The 22,742-nt window shown below is 55.3% G+C and overlaps 1 protein-coding gene and 1 non-coding gene across 4 annotated transcripts in view; both read left to right on the top strand.

The window, feature by feature from the left end:
• PFKP (phosphofructokinase, platelet) overlaps positions 1-22,742 on the top strand; it is a 48,566-nt gene that overhangs the window by 6,030 nt on the left and 19,794 nt on the right. For all 3 annotated transcript variants that reach the window (XM_072955226.1, XM_072955225.1, XM_072955224.1), the window contains exons 2-7: positions 4,405-4,478; positions 14,903-14,980; positions 17,733-17,922; positions 19,177-19,342; positions 20,301-20,345; positions 20,516-20,624. In XM_072955226.1, coding sequence (XP_072811327.1) covers positions 4,405-4,478; positions 14,903-14,980; positions 17,733-17,922; positions 19,177-19,342; positions 20,301-20,345; positions 20,516-20,624 — 662 coding nt within the window. The remainder of the gene's footprint in view (positions 1-4,404; positions 4,479-14,902; positions 14,981-17,732; positions 17,923-19,176; positions 19,343-20,300; positions 20,346-20,515; positions 20,625-22,742) is intronic.
• LOC116277057 (U6 spliceosomal RNA) lies at positions 2,716-2,822 on the top strand. Its single transcript, XR_004186522.2, has one exon. It is a non-coding gene; the product is annotated as a U6 spliceosomal RNA (small nuclear RNA).

Here is a 22,742-nt window from a genome sequence, read left to right as displayed (position 1 = left end):
CACTTAGAGTGACGATCTCCAGGTCCCTCCGTGTTCTGCATGGCACTGCTTTATTCTCGTTTTGGCTGAGTCGTGTCCCATAGTAAGGGAAGAAATTATCTTAATGACTGTTTCACCTGCATGATAATTTAGTAAGAAGCTATTTCAGAGTATGTCACATCAAGAAAACAACTTCACAGTCTCTTCTTTTTATCGCATCCGTAGTAATTCTCTCACATTTCCTGTCTCACTGTTCCCCAATTTTTTCAAGATGTGTTTCTTTTTGGTTCCCATAACAAGTGTGTGCATTCCCGAAGGACCAGTGTTTAAACTTTTGCAAATGATAAAGAGGTTACCTTCCAACATGAAGAGTCTTACTAGGTAGCAGGGTAAGTTTCACATGGAAATCATTATGCAAGTTGTTTGAAGCCCCGGGTCTGGCTGCCAAAACAAAACTGAAAGGAAAAGGAAGGAACCCAGCCATGTCTGAGCACTTACTAAAAACAGCAGCTGCAGTGCCCTGCCCTCCCTGTGGGTGGACACCGCCAGCCCCCAGGTTGAGGGGACCCAGGCCGTGACCCCAGTCGTGGGTGTCAAAGAGGCCATCGGTGAACTTTGCTTCTCCTGTGGTCCCTGGTTTTGGTCCTTGGGGCCCTTCCTTGGGGGTGCCCACCCGCGGGGCCAGCCCCAGACAGCAGCTCGGTCCTGCTGCCCCCAAATTCAAGCGGAGAGCTGGCCCCTCCCCCAAGCCATTAAACAAGACCTGGGGCCCAGCGGGCATTTTTCCTCCACGGTTCCTTTTGGCGTCTCTAAGGCACAGCCTTCCTGCGAGAGGGAATCATGGCGGCTTTTAGGTTCAAGTCAAAAAGGGAGAGTTGGGTTTTCACGCCAAGTGCAGCTCGTATTAGTTTTGTTCCCTTGGCTGTGAGTTTAGCCACTCAGAGCCCGATTCCCTCTCCTCCCAGCCGGCCCCAGGCCCGCGGGAAGCGAGCCTCAGCCCAGGTGCGGGGCCCACGGGCCGTTATCCCTCACCTGCACCGCAGCTCAGCTGCAGGGAGCCCGTGGGTGGAGCGCACGCACCGCCCTGCGCTCGAGCTGAGCTCAGACCCGGACCTCCTCCCCCGGGACGGTGCTCAGGGCCCTCCCCGACCTGGGCGCCCCCCCGTACCCCCCAGCGTGGGCCTGCTGCAGGCCAAGGGGGTCTAGAGCCGGAGGAGGGCACTGGCCTCTTTCCCAGGTGAGTCGGGTGGACCCCGCAGAGCAGGGGGAATTCAGGCCGCGGGGCTGGCCTGATGGTGCTCAGACGTGGCAGGCAGAGGTCACGCCGGGCAGGTTTTTATTTCCCCATGGGGTCCCCTCTGGATCATGTCCTACTTGTCACAGTTTCATTCCTTCTGCTGCCTCTTGTCTGCTTCCTTATTCATGCCTTTATGAAGACCCCCCGAAATGAGGTCCTGAGAAGCCTGCGTGGGGAGGGCGGGGGCCTGGAGTCCGCGTTAACCGTGCTTGCGTCCCAGCGAAGCCGGGTGAGCGGGGCCCCAGCGTTCGGTGGTCAGTCTCTTGATTATAAGGCCACAGAAGAAAGTCCTAGAATCTTGGGGTCTGTGAGCAGGGACCTTGGGTAACTGCGTTACCCATTCGGTGAAGGCCTGTGGTCGGAGGCTGCCGTCCACCCCTGGCCCGGGCTGTGGAGCAATGCAGGTGGGAGCCGCAGGGGCCGGGCCGGTGAGGGAAACGCCCCCGCCAGGAGGCCTTCCTGGATGTGCCAGAGCCTGGTCGTGGAGGCTGAGAGGGGGCAGCGCTGGGGCTCCGTGGTGGTTCTCGGGGAGCCGCGGGCCGTGCTGTGTGAACAGGTGTCCAGGTGGGACCCAGCAGGTAGGAGGAGCCCAGGCCACGTGAGGTCTCACCTGAGGAGTTTGGCTTTCCAGGCAGCACGGCCCTGGGGAGTCAGGGAAGGAACGCGGGCATTTTCGAGTTCGAGAAAGGAAAGATGCTAATACAGAAAACATCTCCAAAACAGTGTGCAACTGCAGCCAGCACGAGACGAGGGCAGAGTGTCTGTGGGGCGTCCGCGCCCGTCTCCGAGGGCTTAGCGTGTCATCTCTGACCACGTCTGCAATTGTTTTTAACCTTGTTTTTCGGAGTTTTAAATCTAGAGCAAAATTGAGGGGTGGGTACAGAGATTTCCCATATACCCTCTGACCCTCACACGTCACACCCTCCCCACCGTCAACACCCCACCAAATGGTGCACTTGTCGCAGGTGACGCACCCACGTTGACCGGCCACATCTCCCAGAGCCCACAGTTGACGTCAGGGCTCACTCTTGGTGCCGCGCATTCTGTGGGGCTGGACCTCGTGACAGCGACATAAAACTGCTCCGAGCTCTGCTGATTCTCCCCCTCACCCCACCCCTGGCAACCACTGGGTTGGTTGGTTTGTTTTGTTTTTTGGTTGTTTTCTGTCTCCATAGTTTTGCCTTTTCTGGCATCTGTAATTTTTTTAACAAGAAAAATGTATCAATTACTCGTGTAAATACCAAACAAAAGAGAAAATGTGGTTTGAATCATTCTGGCCGTTGTGGATGACATTAGAGGGAGATGCGGATTCAGGGGAAATTTGGGGACGAAAATTTCAGCTTTATGAGCAGGAGCTGTCAGGGGTTTTAGGAGCATCCAGCTTTTGTGCTGGATACAGGGAAAGGAGGAGAGACGGGTGAGGGTAAAAACAATTCGCTGTGCTCGCTGCGGCAGCTCATGCACTAAAACTGGAACGATACAGAGAGGGTTAGCGTGGCCCCTGCGCAAGGATGGCACGCAAATTCGTGAAGCGTTCCTTATTTTTAGTTTGAGACTTACAACCGTAGCCGCTATATATAAAAATAGGTTTAGAAAAAAAGTTTCTTCTGTCGAGCACAGGGAACTATGTTCAATATCTGATAACAACCTTCAGTGAAAAAAAATGAAAACGAATCTATGTCTGCATATGCATAACTGGGACACTGTGCTGTGCACCGGAAATGGACACACTGTAACTGCCTGTACTTCAATTTTTTAAAAAGTGATTTATTACATCTTGAAATGCTGAGTTTGAGGTGAGAGACAACCAGGTCATTCAGATTCTTCGTGTAAGTAAATTAATTTTGAACGTGAAGTGAGACTACCAAATATACAATGTCTACACGTATATAGACACTAGATTACATTTAACATGAATTTATTTCCAAGATACACACTGCCGAGTTTTTTCAGCCTGTGAACACTGCAGCCTTTCAAAACTGTCACCTTTCAGAGGCAGCGGTCTTATCCCGGCTTCTCAGACCTGGCTCAGCACAATTTGGAAATTCATAACCATCTTCCGAGCGGGTTTGCCACACCAGTGCACACAGATTTAATCTCCTTGTCTGCTGAGCACATTCCTGGGACCCACAGTGGCTTCATTTGTTTCTTTAGTTTCCAGAAGCACCACTTACTTCATGGTCCATGTTCTCCAGCATCTTTAGTCCTGACATTTTGTTGCTGAAATCTGAGTTTACGAAGGAGGCAGCTTGGAACTGCTGGGGTCCCAGGAGCACTAGGCGGGATGCCCGGGGCTGCGTATTCTGAGGCTCGGGGCTGTACCCTTTCCCAGAGGAGTGGTCCTTCCTTTTCACTGCTCTCCCGACAGCCTCACTCATCAGCTGAGATGAAGGACAGGGTTTTACAGATGTGAAGTCCTGACCAGTTCACGCAGTCTAGGCTGTGGTTCCCTCGCACAGGTGGCTGCCCCTAAACGGAGTCACTGGAAAGCAAAACTGGGTGCTGCAGCTTCATGAAAGGAGACCTCGCACTTCTAATTTCCTTGAAGGCCCCCTGGGGAAGAGTGGAAAATGGCCTAGATTTGTCTTGATTAGGTGTTATTTCTAGTATATTGGTTCAATTTGATTTTTCTTCTAAGAAAATTGCATGACTTGTTTTGTATTTCAGGCCATGGACTCCTTTTTTTTTTTTCTCTTATACTGGTAGCTGGTGATGATTTATTTTTCATCTCCCGAGACCCGTGGCCTTTTCAGTGCTGTTTTCTTTGACTTGGGCTCCCCGTCAGCGAACACCTGTCCTCTGTGTTGTTTTGCGATTAGATGGACACGCCTGCAGATTCACTCCAAACCGAGGCGGCCCGTGTGCCACGCACGTCGGCAGTGAGGCTCTGAACTGAGAGCCCAGGCTCTTTAGCAGTGGTGGCCGTCTGCGGACGCGCCCTCGGGAGCTGGTCTCTGCCGTGTGCCTTCCTCCTCCTCCTCCTCGCGCTGACACTGGAGGTTTGTGTCGCAACCACTTTGCACACGAGGAGCTTCCCGAGAGGTGACAGAATCCGCCGGTTGAACAGCTGCACTGAATCCGCCCCCCGCCCCGCCTCGTCAGTAACCACTGTCCCTCCTCCTCCGCAGGAATGAACGCCGCTGTCCGAGCTGTCGTGCGCATGGGAATCTACGTGGGGGCCAAGGTGTACTTTATCTATGAGGTCAGTGTCACGTCCCCTTGGCGCTTTCTCTGTCCCTCGGGAATCCATGCCTCATACTCGCTGGGGGCCTCACGCCTGCCCGGGGCCGCTGACTGCAGGTGGGAGGTGGCAGGTGGCAGGTGACAGGCACACGCTGGTGGCCAGCAGGGCAGCCCAGGCCCCAGGAGAGCCTCACGGGGCATCGGGTTACACCCCCTGGTCTGGGTGCACCTGTGGGAGATTTGCATGACGGAGGAAGGGGGCGGGTTGATGAGGCCAGACACAAAGTGCCGTATTGACATCAACCTCGTCTTCTGATAGATTCACGATCTCACACTGGCCGTGTTTATTTGTGGTTCTCCTCCCTTATACAGGTGCTATGCTCACTCCAAACGGGGGCTGAACTTGAGTAAACATTCAGATAAATGGGGAGAAGCAGCGCCCTGAGCTTTTCATCAGCAGTGGAAAACCCAGAGCACCTCCCTGTATCTGTTTGCACCTTAATTTCAAAACGAAATCGAACAGCAGAGACGGCCTGTTACCTCCTGCCTTTGAGGGCCTGGCCACTTAGGAATAAGTCGTGTTTGGGGGGAAGGCACCCATATAGTTTGAAGCACATGATTTTGTTTCCAAAACTATTAGAAAAAATAACTTACGGTTTTCAAATTTATAAAACATAACAATTATACAACATAATAAAGCTTAAACCGGAAAGAAGAGAATAGGTTTTCTTTTAATTGCTTAATTCTTCCAAAGTGACTCTTAGCATCTTATTCTGATTCCTCCTAGTATCATATATGTGAAATACTGGAGGGAAATATGCACCTGATTAACATTGTAGCCAGTGTACTTTGGATACTGTGTCTTCCAGCTGCTGCTACGTTATGACGAGTATCGATGTGTTTTGCATACATCCCACAACTCTCGTGTAAATGTCTGTATAAAACTCCACCAGATCGATGTCTGAGCATCTACCTGACCCCTCATTTACTCACATTCTCACGCCACGGGGAATATTTAGGTCACTGCCATTTTCCGACTGTCCTAACGCAGCGAGCCTCAGTCAGTCTTCTAAGCGTTTTGTGGTTTGTGTCATCACCGTGGTCCCAGGATTCGGCACCTGCTGAGCTGAAAAGGGATGGTCCTCCCAACAGGTCTCAATGTGTCTCACCAGAGTGGTGGCTTTGTTCCACCCCAAGCCCACGCCGTGCGCAGAGGTGGCCCAAACCCTGCCAGCTCCGCGTGTGTGGCCCCATCTCACGGTGTCTGTTGACTGAGTCATTTTCTCCACGTGTGAAGTAGCTGCTCACAGTCTCTGCTCATTGATCCAAATGACCGTTTGTTGACTGTTTGCTGGAAAGATGCTTTTTCCTGGACTTGGGTTTGCTTTTTAAAAACTGGTTCTGCAGGTTTGGGGTTTGTATTTACCTGATTTGGGCGATGTTAAAATGGTGGGTCTCATCAAAGTCTTTCCAGAAATACAGTTTTGTCATTTTCTGTTGGGATGTTTTTCGGGTCAGACTGCCCTTGTGAACGTCCGTCCTGGGCCGCACCTGGCGTCCTCTGGCCCCGCCCACTGACGTAAGCGCATGCATCTCGGCACCCGGGCTGCAGTGGCCCACCTTACTCCGCCCTCCCTCCGCCCTTGGGGTTGCAGACGTGATGGAAAGTTGATTTTTTTTTTCCTGCTACGGCTGGAGAGTGTGCATAGAGTTTCCTCTGCCTTTTTATTTTATTTCACTTTGCAGAGGGGTTGCTCTGCCTTAGAACTTGAGAGCAGACACCACAGCCTGGCCTGACTGCAGTTCCTAAGGAGGGGGTGTGGTTTCAGGCACCTTCTGGGGGTCCGAGCACCCTCAGATCAGGCTTTTCTGGTATAAGTAACAAGATGTTTAAGGCTCGCTGAAGACGAGTTTCCTTAGGGTTCCGGTTTCCAGCACGTTCCCCAGGACGCCTTTGATCGCCTGGCCCCGGCCCTTCCGGTTGCCTCCCTGGTGGGGGTGCCCTTCCGCCCCCGCGAGACTCCCTTGATCTTCACCATGACCTTGCGGGTTGGGGAGCAGAGGGAGGAAGTCATTTCAGTTACTTCATTGAAGAAACAGACTTGTTGTGGGCAGTTTGCTTTCTCTGTGTCACTTCTTGTCACCGGCTGGGACGAGAGCTCAGACCCCCACAAACCAGTGATGGGGCGTGTTTCATTTTTTGATCACCCCATTATCGAGGGGCAGCGGTGTGGCTGGGCTTTTGTGGGTGGAGGAGGCCAGGGCTGCTGCCCAACTCCCCGCGGCGCCAAGGGTGGCCTCTGCATGTGGCGTGGACATTGTTGGGGGTGGGGCTGCGGCTGGGGTGCCGTCGAATCTGTGGGTGTGGGACCGACGGGGCAACTGCCGCCTGTGCGCCGTCCCTCTCGGGTGGCCGGGCGTGGTGGGGTTTTGTTTGCCTGCTGCTCCGTGTCCTGTGCTTGCCCCCCGGGCTCCGGGGCTGTTTGGACGCAGGCAGACTATGCCCACCAGCCTTCGCGCATGTCAGGATGGGGAGCTGAGGTGGGCGCAGCAGGCGAGCCCGAGCCCAGAGCGCTTGGGCTCCTTCCAAGAGCACCGGGGCCTCTTTGCGCACCTCGACAGAGAAGCTGGTTTATCCCCACATTGCCAACCGGGAAAGGGCACCCAGGCCCGCTTTCCTCGTAGGTGACGGGGGTCCCACTCTGGGGCCGCGTTCTTCGTGTCCTCTCTGAGTGGGGGTGAGGGGCCGTCAGTCAGTGGGAGCCCCACTTCCCGCCCTTCCCACAGGTGGGTGGCGAGGAGTCCTGAGTGAACGGAGCCCGCCCCCCTCAGGGGTAAAGGGAATTCTGCGGTTCCTCCATCAGGAGGATGCCGAAGAGAAACCTCGTACGTGCAGGGTAGCGTCAGGATGGTTCTGATTTTCAGAGTAACCGTTTTATGGGCATCTCGGGGCGTCCGGCTGAGCGCAGCCTTTGGGGGTCGGTGCTGGGAATGACCAGAACTTTGAAGCTCTTGTGTTCGGGAACAGCCTAGAGGTGGGCGCATCAGAACAGAAGCCACCTGTCTGAAGGCGGGGCCATGCTCCTCGTGACACCCCCACCCCAAACAGAAGCAGTTCTAGTGAACAGGGTCTGTCCTTTACATCCCGTGGAACCAGGGCCCCCAGTGGGAGCCTCGCCTCGGGGCTGCCCGGAACCTAGGTTCTCCGTGGGCCTCCACCCACTGACTGCACTTTGACCATGATCAACACTCTCTGTCCGAATCCGGCCATCTCTTTTTCAGCACAGATGTGAGGGCCCTGTGTCTGTAATTCTGAAATCCAAATATCTCTCAGATCTGCCAGTTTTTCCCCAAGCCGTTTAGACAACAGTCCTCAGTGGGATGTGTGCCACCCAAGCTCGCCTGTCGAGTGTGACCGTCCCCAAGAGGGCACGAGGCCTGTTTATACTGCCAGCAGCATGGGGTGATGTAACGTCCTTACTGCTTCTTGAAACCTCCGCCTCCCAGATTCTGACACATCTCTCTCCCCGGGTCTGGGGAGTGGTTGTGGACCTACACGCATACCTGGCTGAGTGGCTGGGGGTCAGCACATTAAACTTCTGGCCCTGGTTCCTCATCTGTCCCGTGAAAATCGTGTTTTCTCTTCCCGCACTTGGAGAAAGTCTGTGCACGGACCCAGCACGGGGGCCGCGATGCTAGGGGTGTCTGACTCCGCTGGTCGTTGCCAGGCGCAGAATCAGTGCTCGGATGAGTCACTTCCCGGTGGACCACCCCCGGACTGTGGGCGTCCACATGGGCCTTGGTCTGCCATCCGGGTCGCGTCCTGACGGACAGGCTTCCTTCTTGACCGCGGCACCTGCAGCTGGAGGTTGTGGATGCGCAGGCTGCGCTGTGCCATGGGCAGAGCATCCCTGCATCTGACCCCAGCAGATGTCCCCTGGCTGGAGGCCACTGTCCTAGACCCCTTGGGGCTCAAATTTAGAAGATGTTTGGTTTCATTTTTTAAAGCATCGTTCAGTGATGCACATGTGGCCATTCCTAGCCTGGTTTCTGATTTCTCCTAGAGCTTTCAAGGTTCCACCATCAAAACAGTTAAACAGGTCGGCATAAGTCATTTAAATGAGGGGTGTGGGCTTCCTCTTGAGCAGAAAGGGTCTGGGAAGTGTGCTGATCAGAAAACACTGGTGTTTCTGCTGCAGGCCTGGCACAGGTTTGTTCTGCCTGGAGCTCTGGGACGAGGCTACGTGGCCGCGTGCCTGGCCCTTGGGCACTGTTCTGGGCCGGGATGGGGCGGGCTCCGGATTAACCCGTTCTCTCCACCTCGTGGGCCGGTTGTTGGTTTATTTTTGGTTTTTCCTTTTAAGATAAGGCTTTTCCTTAGAAACTTACGAGGGCCTGCAGCTTCTTGGACATGGTGAGGGCAAGAGATGCCTTTTGCAAAAGACTCTCGCTCCGGGGGGACCACCCCGGGCTCAGGTGGATCAGAAGGGAGGTGGGGGGAGTCCTGAGTCACCGGCTGATGCTTCTCGGCTATAGAAGAGGCTGTGATTCATTTACTACAGGTTCAAATCCTATTCCATTTTCCTGCAGGTTAAAAACAAAGTCTTTATTCTTATTACAGCTCTTTAAATGTAACTAAGTTAAAAGTCTTTCCTCCTTAAAAGAACTGTCCACAGCTTGGCTCGCTCAGGCCTGGCGCTTGTAAGTAGCAGGGCTCACCCACGTCTCCTCCGCACGTTGAGGGGAGGCTGGAAGTGCCCACCACTTTCAGCAGTGATCTTTTTACTGTTAAAAAACAGCTCATTCCGCATGGGTTGGAGGAGCCGGGACCTCCTACTGTACAGGACCAGGGCGTCAGCACAAGGTTGGGAGCTCATCTGTGGTCTCCTCGGCTGTCACAGGAGGTCTGGCGAGTGGCTTTCTTGCTGGAGCCCCGGGGCCCTCTCGGACCAGCCTGCGTCCGGGCTGCGCTTGGCGGGGGCCCTGGGCTTCCCGGCCTGACATCCTGCGGTGCTAAATAGGCCCTAGTTGCCAGTTAATACATGGGTACCCTGTTCCCCATCCTCGCAGAAACCCTCTGTTTTTCACAAAGCACATCACTTTTCTTCTGGGATATGACAAACAGCCCGCTTTCACAACTTCTCCAGTGAGAAAGGTTACGTTGTGATCGAACAACAGAAACCTGCTTTCCCAGGGAGGGCCGCAGCGGCCGTCCTGCCCAGAAGCCGAGGCTCCGGCTGCAGCTCGGGCTGTCTCACAGCGGGTGTGAAGCTGGAGGGAGGGTGACAGCGCTGGCTTTGCCGGGAGTTCTGAGACGCTGGGACGTGTGGGCAGGATGGGGGGTTAGGATGCCCGCTCTGGGGCTGTGTCTGACTTTTTCATCATTTTCTCCCCATGTCACTGCCCCTAGCCGTTCTGTGCAGGCGAGGCGAGGTGACCAGAATCACGTGGTCTCGTCTCTGTGAGGTTTTACGCATGCTCTTCCAGCATTTTAACTTCCCTAAAGACAAAACTCCTTAACCACTAAGTGCCCGTCTAAAAACGGTCGTAGTGATGCTGGCAGGTACAGGTAGGCACGTCCCTGAGCAGCGGACAGGGAGGGGTTATCGCTGGGCCCTTCTGCTAACCCGTCCCTTGCTGGGCTGGTTAAGCTCCTTAAGTCAACTCACCAAAGGCAGGTGACCTGGGGAATGCGGAGGGTGGGGGGGACCTGCCTTCCCGGTGGAAGGCTGGCTTGTGGGCGCCCGGAATCATGGCAAAGGGCAGTCACAGCCCCAGGGAACCCTCTCTAATCGTGGGCCTGCCCTGAGCCAGGTCCCAGCTGGCTGCTTCTGTGGGACCTGGCTGGATCCTCCCACCATCAGCATGCCCGGGGCCTTAGACCGTCTACATTCGGTTATCATTTTAGTGTTCATATTGTGAGAATGGCAATCTGCCTCCCCTCCCACCGACAGCACTGTGGGCTGATCAGATAAGTTACTGTGAGACAGGAGCCCCTGGCCTTGTCCTGCTGGGTCTTTGCGGTTTATAACTGAGCAGGAAGTGTGCATGACAAGCTTTGGCTTAAAGAACCTAATAACGCCAGAGGGTTGAATAAGTCGGTTTGGTGTCGGGTTTCCAAAAGCACAGAGTGCAGGGGCAGGACAGTGGTGCGCCGTGTTCTAACCTGTGGCGAATTCTGGAGTTGACCAAACCTCCCCGAGGACAAATCCTCAGGCATCCTCCCCGAAGCCGGGGAATCGGCCCGGTGAGCGGGGGCAACCGCTGGTTCCCGAGAGGAGAGTGTCCCTGCGCTTCGACCCTGGTGGGCGCGGGCGTGGAGGACGCCCATGACTTTCCCACAGGCTCAGTGACCTCACGACTCCTAAACCTTGAAGATCACTGAGTGGAGAGCCGTCACCGCCCGCCGCCCCTGCACCCGCACCGAGTTCTGCACGACGGTGTTTACTAACCCTTGAGCGGTTCAGAGCCGACCTCGCTCTGTGCTGGCGCCCAAGCTCTATGAGCAAAAAGCTTTGCTTATTAAGGCGTTAACTTGGAAAGACCTTCACTCTCCAGGGGGCAAAAGTGGGTCTTTACTGCTCCCCCCCGACCGGGGGAGTTTGAACCCGGTGAGAACCATGTCTGAAGGTGCTTCTGGAGCGTGCGACTGTCCAGCAAGTCGTGTCCTCTGGCCCTTGGGCTGCTTGTGATTCCAGCAGAGCTGTTGACGGAGGAGTCCGAGACACGTGAGAAAGCATCGTCCACTGGAGAAGGCTTGCGGGCCACGCGACGTTTATCTTTCCTAAAAGGATAAAGGCTCCTGCGCTGTAGCACAAGTCTGCAATTTCCCTCTGGTCTTTTCGCTTTAAGCAACACGCACGAGCTCTCTCCGAAGGGAAAGCCGCCCTCGGGCGGACTGGCTTTCGCCCTGTTCAGAACAGATGTGACGGAGGCCTGAAAACGCCCTTCCCCGTGGCCCTGCCTTCTAGGCGACCGGTCGGGAGACTGCTTGTTTGGCCTCACTCAGAGCAATCTCAGACAGGAGGTGGGGGCCGCTCAGTGGCAGAGCACGTGCTTAGCACGCTCAGGGCCCTGGGCTCAATCTCAGGCACCTCTGCTTAAAAAAAAGGGGGGGAGAAGGGGGTGATCGTGTTTCTTGCAAGGGCAGCTGTCAGCATTAAATTAGTGTGTGTGTATATATATACACGCACATAAGACGTATATAATACTATATATGTATATATATAGTATAATTTGGCATGCAAGAAGCACTCAGGAAATGGGAGCTCTTGTCTCTGCAGGCGGACATAGCCTCTAAACACATTAAAAAAAAGAAAAAACAAAAACCAATCTCAAACAAGACATTAAAAGGTTTTCAGAGCCTCTGCCAAGCACTTAGAAGTGATGGATTTGACGCAGCCGGCTGAGGGTCTCCTGGGTTCACCTTAAGCACCAGGGCCGAGGAGACGGTGTTCCTTCTGGTCAAAAACCGAGTGTGGCTTCAGAGGTTTTGTGGTCTGTTTTTTTAACGTGAGTCATAGAACTGGCTCTGAAGGCAGATTTCAAAAGAGACCTTGAGGAAGCATTTTGGGCTCTGGCTCCACTGGAAAAACTCCTAACCTTCTAAGGAGACCTCAGGAGGAAAACCTCGTCTGAAGCTACAAATCACAGCGCATCTGCGCGAAGCGGGCCTTCCTCAGCTGCCGGCATCTACTGTGTGAGCAGAAGACAGCGTGATGCCGTGGCTGGGAATGGGTTTTCAAACGTCGCACAGGCCGGATGACTTTGCAGAGTAAAGAATGAGTCACTTCCTGCGGCCCGCCCGCCCGTGTGTGCGCTGAGGGCGCTCTGAGCGCAGCTCTCGCTGACTCGTCCCTTAGTCACCGTCTTTATTGTAGGGGTCCAGGCTGTGCAGAGCCATCAGGTTGCTTCGGGAGGACATTTGACTTCTCAGAATAAGTGCTATGTTTTGTAGGACAGTTTTCCATGTTCTTCCTCTGGGGGCAAAGGGATTTGAAATTTTTTTTTTAATCTGTATTTAAATTCTCAGAAATAAGGGAAAGGAGCTTTTCTCTTCCCGGTCTGGCGCGTGGGAAGCAGCAGATGGCCCGTGCTTCTTGGCTGAGGAGCAGGGGTCAGCTCACGTCGGTCCTGCCGTCTGTGCGGCCGAGCCGCCCCCGGCATCTCCCCCCGTCGCTACCTGGGTGTCCTCCTTGGAAGCGGCACGTGGGGGCCTGGCCAGTTTCTTCGTTTTTGCGTTCTGTTTTGTCAGAGCCTCAGAGTCGGCCGAGTTCTCCCCCCGGCTCTGCCCGCTCTTCTGGCCTGAGCGTGGTGATGTCTCGTTCTCGGAAGCACTCGGGCTTGGATGCTAAGACGCCACCCTTCCCTGTGGGGTGCACGTCGGCACGGGGGCCGAAGGCCTGAAACTTGGACGCAGGCGCAGGCTGCTCACCTGCTCTTTCTCGGCCTCCCGGGCTCCCTAGACGTGAACGTCCACAGCCCCGCCCACTGCGGTCCGTCCACCTGGACCTGCTGTGCAGGCGGGCGAGGCTTTCCCCAGACCCAGGAGCCTGGGGCTGGGGGTCAGCGAGGGGATGACCCTGACACGAGATTCACTCCCACATCGTCCATCTGTTGTCTCTCAGTTATCACCTACCGTCTGTCTGCCATCTGTCTGTCTACCTGTCTGTTTTTAATATTCTGTCGAAGCAACCCCTGGGGGGCACTTGGAAGAGGGGAGGGCATCTCTGCATTTGCTCCTGGAGCAGCAGGCTGTCTGCGGGGCGCGGCGCCTGTCTGAGGGCGCTTCCGTGCCGGGGCGCCACTGACATAGCGCCTCTGATAAGCTCCCCTTCCGGAGGGAGGCCTGCGTCACGTCACACTCGAGCTTGTCACCCTCACCCTCCACGGTGACAGCCACCCCGGGACCTGTCCTTTAAATAGAATAGGCTGAAAACATGTACCTTGTATGGTTTTCGGGAAGAAGGGAGATGGAGACAGAAAGGGAAAAGGGGTCCCTAGAGTTGGACCCAGGCGTGTCTGCAGCGAGCCCCACTGCTCCTCCGCGAAAGCATGGGTCCCGGGTGACAGCGGCCGGCAGCCCGCCGCCAGCTTCTCCCTGCTCTGGGTCATTCCCAGCTGTTTCCTGCGCCGTTGGTCACGTGCGTAACACTGGACTCCACACACGCGCAAGGGCACTGATGTATTATGTGATGTGTATTCCTGTGCGGCACTGATGCATTATGTGATGCGTTACAGCGATGTGTGATGTGTGTGTGGTATCGGAACCGTACGTTATGTCTGTCAGTATATAAACACGTATGTGCGGGGGTGTGTCCTCGCGTGTCCTTTACGTGACGACTGGGGAGGGAGCGAGCAGGGACTCCGGTAGGACAGGGGGCGGCCGCGAGCAGGCTCCCCGTGTGTGATGTGTGAGGGTCTGCGCCATATGCTACGTGTACGTTACACACGCACCATGTAAAGCGTGTGTATGATCCGGTGTTACGGTGTGACACACTAGTACACAATGTTATGTGTTGTATATAATACATTTGGATGGAAGTTTTACACTTATAAATAGACCAACTGACGCCCCCCCAAAGGTGTCCGCACTGTAGGTTAGTTTTTGCACAAGACTCTATGCTCAGTGGCTGATTTTTTTTAACCTATATTCCTTTTTTTCTTTTTTAATTTCCTCTTGACCTTCAGTAACTAGGGGGAAGGAATCCACAACAATAATCTATTATGATAAACGTTTATAGATGGCGGGAGCCTATTCCCTTTCAGGGATAAACATCCTGGAAAGTGGGTCACGCAGACAGAGACGGGAACGAACGTGTCTGTAACTCTCGACGCTGTATGTCCTACGGGGAAATCAAGATGCACTTGGAGCTGAAAGGTGCTCGTCTTTGGGCTTCTGGGCAGACGTGCATCACTGTCCAGACTCCCTCAGGGCCCCCCTCCCCGCAGTGCAGTAAATAAAGTGTCACTGACGGGAAGGTGAGGGGGACTGACTGCTGGGGAGACACCCAGCTGTGCTTCTGAGCTCGCTCTCCTGAGTGTGAGCGGAGGTGCAGATCGCCTGGCAGACGGGGGCCCTCGCCGCGATGCTTTCCTGTACACGGGGCGATCGGCACCCCTGTTCTCAGCAGGCTTGTGTTGAATCACCAACAGTGTTGGGCAGATGTGCCCCTTTCTGTCTCCAGGAGCCCTCAGGCAGCAGGCAGACTCTCTGACTCCCCGCAGGACTCTGGGGGAGCCGGTAGAAATCCCCATCCAGTCTGAGGTGCCGGCACCATTTACTGCTCTGAAGGAGCGCTGGCGTCGCACCGTGCCTTCCAACCACTGGTCTCTTAGGAACTGGGGTTCATTGTCACTGGAGGCTCTGTTTTGCGGAGTTTGTGGATGTATGACTGTCACAGTGTGGTGACCCCGTCTTAAAAGCTGTCCTTCTCTCCCCAGGGCTACCAGGGCATGGTGGACGGCGGCAGCAACATCGTCGAGGCGGACTGGGAGAGCGTTTCCAGCATCCTGCAAGTGGTACGCATGGGGTTTCCGCACTCCCGGCCCGTCCCTCTGAGGAGCGCTCTCGTTGGAGGCTTTTGTGCTCGTGCCGCAGTAGTGCTTGGAAAAGCGCTGCCTGGCTGGCGTCTTTCTTACTTACTCACGTGGAAAAAAGCCTCCTGAATTTGCCATTGAATTAAAAATGTTAAAAAGCTTTGCACCAGGCACGCTGAGGAACTGTCCTTGCACTGAAATGTCACACACGAGAGCTGTGGTAACCGGGTACTGGCAGGGGCTCTGGCATTTTTTAGAGCAGATTCATGTAGGCGCAGCTTTTGTTTGTGGGTGCTGTGTGTTTAGTGGCAAGTCTCCACACCTGCTGGGTTTTAGGAGTCACTTCGCATCTGCACACGGAAGCCCGGGGAAGGTCCCGCCTAGCTGCCTCCCAGGGCTGGGGCTTCAGTGGAAACAGAATCCCTGTCCTGGCCTGACCCAGACAGGGCTGAGTCCTCCGTGTGCACGAGGATGAAGCAATTACCACCTAAGGGGAATAGTTGCTTCCCTGGGATTTAAAAGTGACCTGCCTGAGTATTTTATGCCTAATAAATTCCTAGAGCAATGTAGCTTACTGAAGCCTCCAAATCCTTTCAAAAATAGATTATGTGGGCAGAATGGACTTCATGAAAAGCTCTTTATTTGAGGTTTGAGCTTTTGAAATGTACGGATCTGTGACTACTGCGTGTTTTTTTTTTTTTTAATTGAAGGAACCCAAACTGGTACCTTTCCTCTGAAGGTGCTGGTGCAACAAAGAAGGATGAAAAAACATGGTACATCAATATAAATGGAATATTATTCAGCCATAAAAAGGGGCCTTCTGCAATGTAGGACCACACTGAGGACATTATGTTAAATGAAATGTCAGACCCAGAAAGACAAACACTGCACGATCTCACTGAGAGATGGAATCTAAAAAAGCCAAACTCGCAGGAACAGTGTAGAATGGTGGTTGCCAGGGGCTGGACGTTTGCAGAAATGAGGAGATAATTGGTCAAAAGATACAGACTTCAAGTTACAAGATGAGTGAAGTTCTGGACTGAATGTGCAGCGTGATGACTGCTGTTAACAGTGCTGTGTTGCGGACCTGAGCGTTGCTCAGAGAGTAAATCTTAAGTGTTGCCACCACACACACGTGCATCATGCGCACACACACGGAAGCCCTGTGAGGTGGTGGAGGTGTTAATTAACTTGGTTGTGGTGATCACGTCACAGTGTGTACCAATATTAAGTCATCATGTTTATACCTTAAAAAATGTTAACCGTCCTGTCTTACACATTTGAAAGTTACCAAGAGAGCAGGTCTTAAAGCTCTCACCACACGAAGATAATTATGTGGATTGACTGAGGTACCAGCTAACTGCAGGGTGTAATCATTTCACAAGGTTACATGCAGCAAATCGCCGCAACGTGCACCTTCAGCTCACACAACATTATGAGTCGATTGTGTCAGTAAAGCTGGGGGCAGCACCCTGCGGGTGAGGTCACCGACTCACACGTCTGTCCTTGAACTTTTTGCTCTGTGACTCCTGGGAAGTCTGAAGGGAAGTTTGACAACCCTGGATACTTAGGGAGGGTGATATTTACAAGGACTCAAGACAGTATTATCTGAATTCCAGACAGCAAAGCCGTGTGCGAGGGGAGCACCTCTGTTCTGCTTTGGGCGGAAAGGTAGGAAGTACAGGTGTGGCCGAGTGTGTGTGAGTGTGTGAGTGCGTGCGCAGTGCCCACTGCTTTGCAACCCGGTCGGTCCTGGTTTCATTCCTGGGGCCCTGTCCACATTATCTCCCCTACGTGTATGGGTTGCTGACTTAACTTCCAGTTGTTAGAAATCACATGACCCTCTAATCGCTCTTGGTCAAATCAAAGTCCAGAGAACCGGCTTATCTGGGCTCTGCACCCTGCACCTGTCACCCAGGCTGGCCTCTGCTGCGCCAGGTCCCGGCGCTGCCCCGTCCTGCTGGCTGTCATCAGTCAACGTGACCCCAGAGAAGAAGCATCGGCACCTCGCTTTGGGAAGGGAGCGTGCCCTCCGAGTGTCCTGCAGGAATGGAAATTCCCTAAGTGCGTGCGTGCGTGATTTGCGTGAAGGCATCCGGCATTTTTCTAAATTCAACTAAGAGCCCTTTGCTTTTGCAAAACCAAGTATGAAAAATCATGATTTCTCTCGCCGGAAAGTTTGGATAATCCAACTAAAGTTTTCTTAAGATTTAGCCTTTAAAAAGGGGTTGGGGGGATAAATCCCTTTGGTTCACAGATTCCCACTTTGTCTGCACTTGCGAGCCCGGCTAACAGGGGAAGAGCCTCGTTCCCCGGGGCCTGGACACCGTGCTTCTCTGGCCGTGGCTGGTGACCAGCGCTGGGCCAGTGGTGGGCTCAAAGTCTGCGTGGGGTGCAGCCCTCCCCGTGCTGGATGGCTCCCACAGGATGGCTGTCATCTTGCACAGACTCTTCCCCTCTGTGTGTCGAACGGACGGATGCCGTTCATCCTTGTTTCACACCCTCCTCTTCCCCTGGGGAACAATGCAGCATCTGTATCCACAGAATTCCAGGATGGAGCTAAAAATGGGAAAACTCTGCACTTTCACAGTTGACCGACTCAGAAGCTCAAAAGGGGGGAAACCTAGACGGTGAAAGTCCTGTGTTCAGACATCGGCACTCACACATCCGGATCCATCCTGCTTTCTGTCCAGTTGGGAGGAGATAAACAAACATGGTTTCCTTTCTTTTCCAGGGAGGGACCATTATCGGTAGCGCCCGGTGCAAGGACTTTCGTTCCCGGGAAGGCCGCTTGAAGGCTGCTTATAACTTGATCCAGCTGGGCATCACCAACCTGTGTGTGATCGGTGGGGACGGCAGTCTCACTGGCGCCAACATCTTCCGGAAAGAGTGGAGTGGGCTGCTGGAGCAGCTGGCCCAGGATGGTAGGCCTCACTTCCTCGCGCGTGGGTTTCTGTCCCCCGTTCATCTTCCCTTCCCTTGAGAGAGCTGTGAGCGCATACATTCTGCCTGTTTGACTGTCCTAGAAAGTATGTGTTGCTACTGGTGATGCAGGTCTTACAGTCACCACCTCAGGGCTTAGCCTCGTGCCTCAAACACTATCAATAAAGGTAAGAAGTGTAACGTTTATTCCACCGTCCTGTGCGCCCTGGTCCCCTGTTGACACCTGGTTTTGTGTGATGCTCACAGCAGCCACCTGAGTCGGGCTTTGTGCTGATCCCCACTTTACTGTGAGGGTGGCCCTGGCTCACACCAGCCAGTGGACACCCCTCACCATCAGCTCCCCTGGGGTCTCTGTATCCATTTTTACAAGACTCGAGTTTAGATAGTGATGGTCTGCTGTTAGATCATCCTTTATCGTCTCTGAAGCTGTGAATGAAGGATTTTTGAGAATCCTATATATTCGGTGGCTTTTCTCTTTTGAATGTCTTGTTACCTAATTGCACTGTAATATACAGTATGACCAGTGGCAGCAAATTGCCAGAACTAACAGAAGCCATATGAAAGGTGTAAACTTGAACTAAATCTGTTACCCCAACTTCTGTAAAGTCTGTCTGGGGAGTGGAGAGCAGCTGTCAGACGCCGGCAGCCGGGTCCCCAGGACGTCTCTGGGCACCGTGTTCCGGCGCACGGTGGTGACTCCAGAGAGGAAGGGCCGCTTGAGTCCCAGCCTGACTGCCCCGACCCTGACCTGATCCTTCTGGTTCCCTCTAAGCAGATCTGCCAGCCCCGTGCGCCTTTCCAGAGAGCAAAGAGTAGATACTGACGAGAGATGGAGGCTCCAGGGGTCTATAAGGAGTCGGTGTGACAGTTGTACAAAACTCTTAGGGGCTTAATCCTGGGGTGGGGACACGTCTCAGAGCAGACAGTTCTCTGAGCAGTTGCCAGACGGAAGTCAGATCTTTTCCACCAATCTCGATGTACAAGCCTGCTGCCTTTTAATTTTCACACCTGGGTCGGTGCTCTTGTCTGGGTGTCAAATGACAGCTTCTGTCAGTGTCACCAGCTCCCCCTTTGGCTTTTCTCTCTCTGAGTGTGCAGAATTAGGTGGTGTAGAAATCAGAGAACACAAGAAAATGGGGAGGAATCACGTTTAGAAGCGTGGATTTCCCGGGTGCGCCCACGGAGCGCGTGGCTGCGCCCGGTGACAGAGGGGGTGTGGCTTGTCCCCGACGCAGGCAAGATCGACAAGGAGGAGGTGCAGAAGCACTCCTACCTCAACGTGGTGGGGATGGTGGGCTCCATCGACAACGACTTCTGCGGCACGGACATGACCATCGGCACAGACTCAGCCCTGCACAGGATCATCGAGGTCGTGGACGCCATCATGACGACTGCACAGAGGTGAGGACATGGGGGGTGTGCGGGTGGGGTACTGGGCTGGAGATGTGGGAGCACGTGGTCCTCACTGCGGGCTCCGGAAGGGTCCACGGAGGACGACGGCTTTCTGGTCTGCTTCTCATTTTCAACTTGAAAAAGTCTCCCCCTCCCGATCATAAAAATGTGTTTGTTGGAGAGAATTTAGAAAAAAGAAGAAAGAATCGTCACCTAAAACAGTCTCGTCCAAAGGGCTCCTGCAGGAATTGCAGGAAGGCTGTCTCAACGTTGACGCCCCTTGTTAGAGCTGCGTGCAAACGCCCCTCCCCGTTGTCGCACGTCTGCCTGCAGGTTTCCCAAAGTGTCCATGAGGCAGTGGCGTTCTGTCCACGTGATGTGGACTCAGGGCAGAGCCTTTCCTACTGACGCCACCCGCAGCACCCCGGGGTCTCTGATGCTCGCCCACGGGAGCCGTGTGAGCGAGGACCCAGGCCCCGGGACCCCCGGCTCAGGGTCGACGCCCTGGCCACTAGGTCAGCGCCTCGCCCCACAGACCCGCGGCCGCTGGGGGCCAAGCCGCCCCTCCACCCTCCCCAGGGCTGCCCTGGGCCGTTAATCTCCATGTGTGTGGAAAGGCCAGCGTCTCTGGGCGCTGACCCGACTCTGGGACTGCCATCTCCCGCGCGTGCTGTGGGCGACGGCCGGCCGCCCGTTCTGGCCGGTAGAGCCATCGTCCTGGGAGGGGCGTGGACGGGCGTCCTGGCGGAGCGGGCGCGTCTCGGCACCGGCGATCACGGGCTGTGAGACGTGACAGGCGCTGCCGAAGCCCCTCGTGCAGAAGAGCTCGAAACGCATTCTGAGCAGCGTTTGCTTTTGTGGAAAGCGGGGCGTGTCTGGGCAGTGCAGGCGCCTGCCGTGGGGCGAAGCCCCTCCTCTGCTCTGCCTGCTCCTCCCGCGGTGCTGAGTGAGTGTTTCTCTTTTCCAGCCACCAGCGGACCTTCGTTCTGGAGGTGATGGGGAGACACTGCGGGTGCGTATGTGCGGGCGCGAATGGGATGGAGGGAGCCCTGCACCCCAGCGCAGTGTCCCAGGAAGGGTTCACAGGACCCCGCGGGGTCCTGTCTGCCCGGGGCCGCCATCCCCGAGCCCTGGGTGCCTGGCGGGCGGCAGCCTCACACCGCCGTTGCGGTGTCCACACAGGTACCTGGCCCTGGTGAGCGCCTTGGCCTGCGGGGCCGACTGGGTGTTCCTTCCGGAGTCTCCACCAGAAGAAGGCTGGCAGGAGAGCATGTGCGTCAAGCTGTCGGAGGTGAGTGGCGCTCTGCCTGCCTCCTCGGTGCCCGCCGTGCCGCCCTGGCCGTGATCCGTGGCAGCCGTTAGCATCCTCAGTTTGGAGAGTGTTCTAAGCAGGTGGACGCTTTCCGGTCACAGCGGCTCAGGCTTGTTGCTGGGATCTGGGTGTGTCCGTCCACCTTGCGCTGTTGCGGACAGTGATTCAGGGAGTAACGGCCGAGCGTTTCTGTTTCCAAGCACGGCGGCGGTTACAGCTGTAAGAGGAGGAGGTGGTGAGAGCACGCGGGGTCTGCGGAACGTGACAGCGGGCGGGGACCTGCGTGCGGCCCCCATCGAGGCCCCGTCACAGCGTGCGGCCCGTGTAGGGGCAGCTCTTTCCGCCACGAGGTCCCCATCACGCTGGCCTGGCCGGGGTCTGATCGTCGGCTGTTTCCTCTGAGCCAGTCCTGCCCCCTGCCTGGGGCTGATGTTTCGCACTGTGAATTGTCAGTGTGCGCAGATTCCGCCTCCCCCACCCCGGGCTTCTGAGGCACGCGAGGCCTCGTGTAACACGACGTGCAGCGAGGTTAGCTTCAGGACGGAAGTCCCAGCACGCAGGGATTTCCCTTCCCTTCGTCGCACAACCAGCTTATCAGTGTTCGCTCAGTGGAAACGTAAGCCTGCAGCAGCAGGCACTGACAGCCGTGTTCAGCAACCACGTGGGCTCTGCATGCGGGACCCGCGTGCCGTGTGCTTCGGGGTGATGCTTCCAAGAAAGGAATTCCTGCAACAGATCAGAGAAGCTCTGCTGACCTAAAACCTGTGCCAGAAGCTGTGCGCAGCCTTTACCAGGAAGAACCACGCACCCTCCTGAGACCAGAGCTCTGCTGTCACGAGCCAGGGAAGCCCGAACGCACCCCAAGGATGCCTGTTCCCGCTGAAGCAGCAGTTTAAGTTCACTGTCCTGTGGCTCTGACCGGGGACGTGGCGGCCATCTCCGCCGGCCAGGCGGCACGGGGCACGTGGCTGGCCGCAGGGGGTAAGCACCGAGCCTCCTGTTAGACCGGTTCATCTCTGCAGCACTGAGGACGTCCCTTCATCACCACCCGCCGGCGCATGACCTCGGGCATGCCCGTCCCCGCCAGCCTCCTCCCACCCAAGTCCCTGGCCTGGCCCACGAGGACACTACACTGGCCAAGGTCTAGCAGCCGCCCCTTGTCGTAGGAAGCGCTCGGCTGGTCGGAAGGTCAGCAGTGAGGTCGCAGGGCTGAGGCAGGTGGTGGCTTTTAAGCCCTGATGTTTAGATTTCAACGTTATTTCTGCAGCCACGTGGTCTCATCTGCAAACCTCCTTGAGTTTCAGACTCTGTAAAGTGCTCCGTCAGCTAGGAGGCGGGTAAGGACGTGCTTGGACCCCACCCCCCACCTCCGGGTGTTGGCAGAGTCAGGACTGACGGTTTAAACTCCTTGGATGCAAACACTTGATACCAGTCTGCCTATAATTTGTTTTTATTGGTTATCAGTGAGGACCGCGAGGGTTTCTAAGCATCCTGCCGGACTGTCATCCCAGGATGACACTTCAGCATAAAGCGGGGAAGGGCTCGGGGCATCAGGGTCCTCGGGCAGGACCCATCTGTCTGGCACATCCCTGTTTGTGGGCACTTTGTTGATTCCATTTTTGCCGTTTCGAGGGATGCTGAAATAATCACTCTTGTGGTGATATATTTACACCTTTTAGAAGATGTTTCTGATTCACGTTCTGCAAAGTATGGCACATTCCGTGCTCATCATAAAGCAACAGCACGAGTGTTCGTGACGCCCCGCGCGGGACGGGCCGAGCCTCCCCAGAACAGCCCCCCAGGCTGACGCCCTCTGGCCTCCCCGGCGGCTCACCCCAGGCACTGCCAGCTCTGGGCCCCACGGCCCCACGTGCCACTCCCTCCCCCAGAGGGCCCTTAATCTGGGACTTTGTAGAGAACAGACTTACTGAGAGCAATCTGGGGCATCGCTGGGTGACTGCCGTGAGCCTGTGAGCGGCCCCAGGTGGGGATGGTGCCCGCCTGGCTGTTCCTGTGGTGGGGGGCCCCCATCCCTCGTGTCCCGGCCTGGGGCCAGCGCTGTCCCACCACGAAGGCCGAGAGTTCCGGCCTTGTCGC

Source organism: Vicugna pacos, chromosome 35 (genome assembly GCF_048564905.1).
Source record: "Vicugna pacos chromosome 35, VicPac4, whole genome shotgun sequence".
In the NCBI taxonomy this organism is placed as follows: domain Eukaryota; kingdom Metazoa; phylum Chordata; class Mammalia; order Artiodactyla; family Camelidae; genus Vicugna; species Vicugna pacos.
The sequence above is the reverse complement of the archived record's forward strand: the minus strand, read 5'-3'. Positions and strand labels throughout refer to the sequence as shown.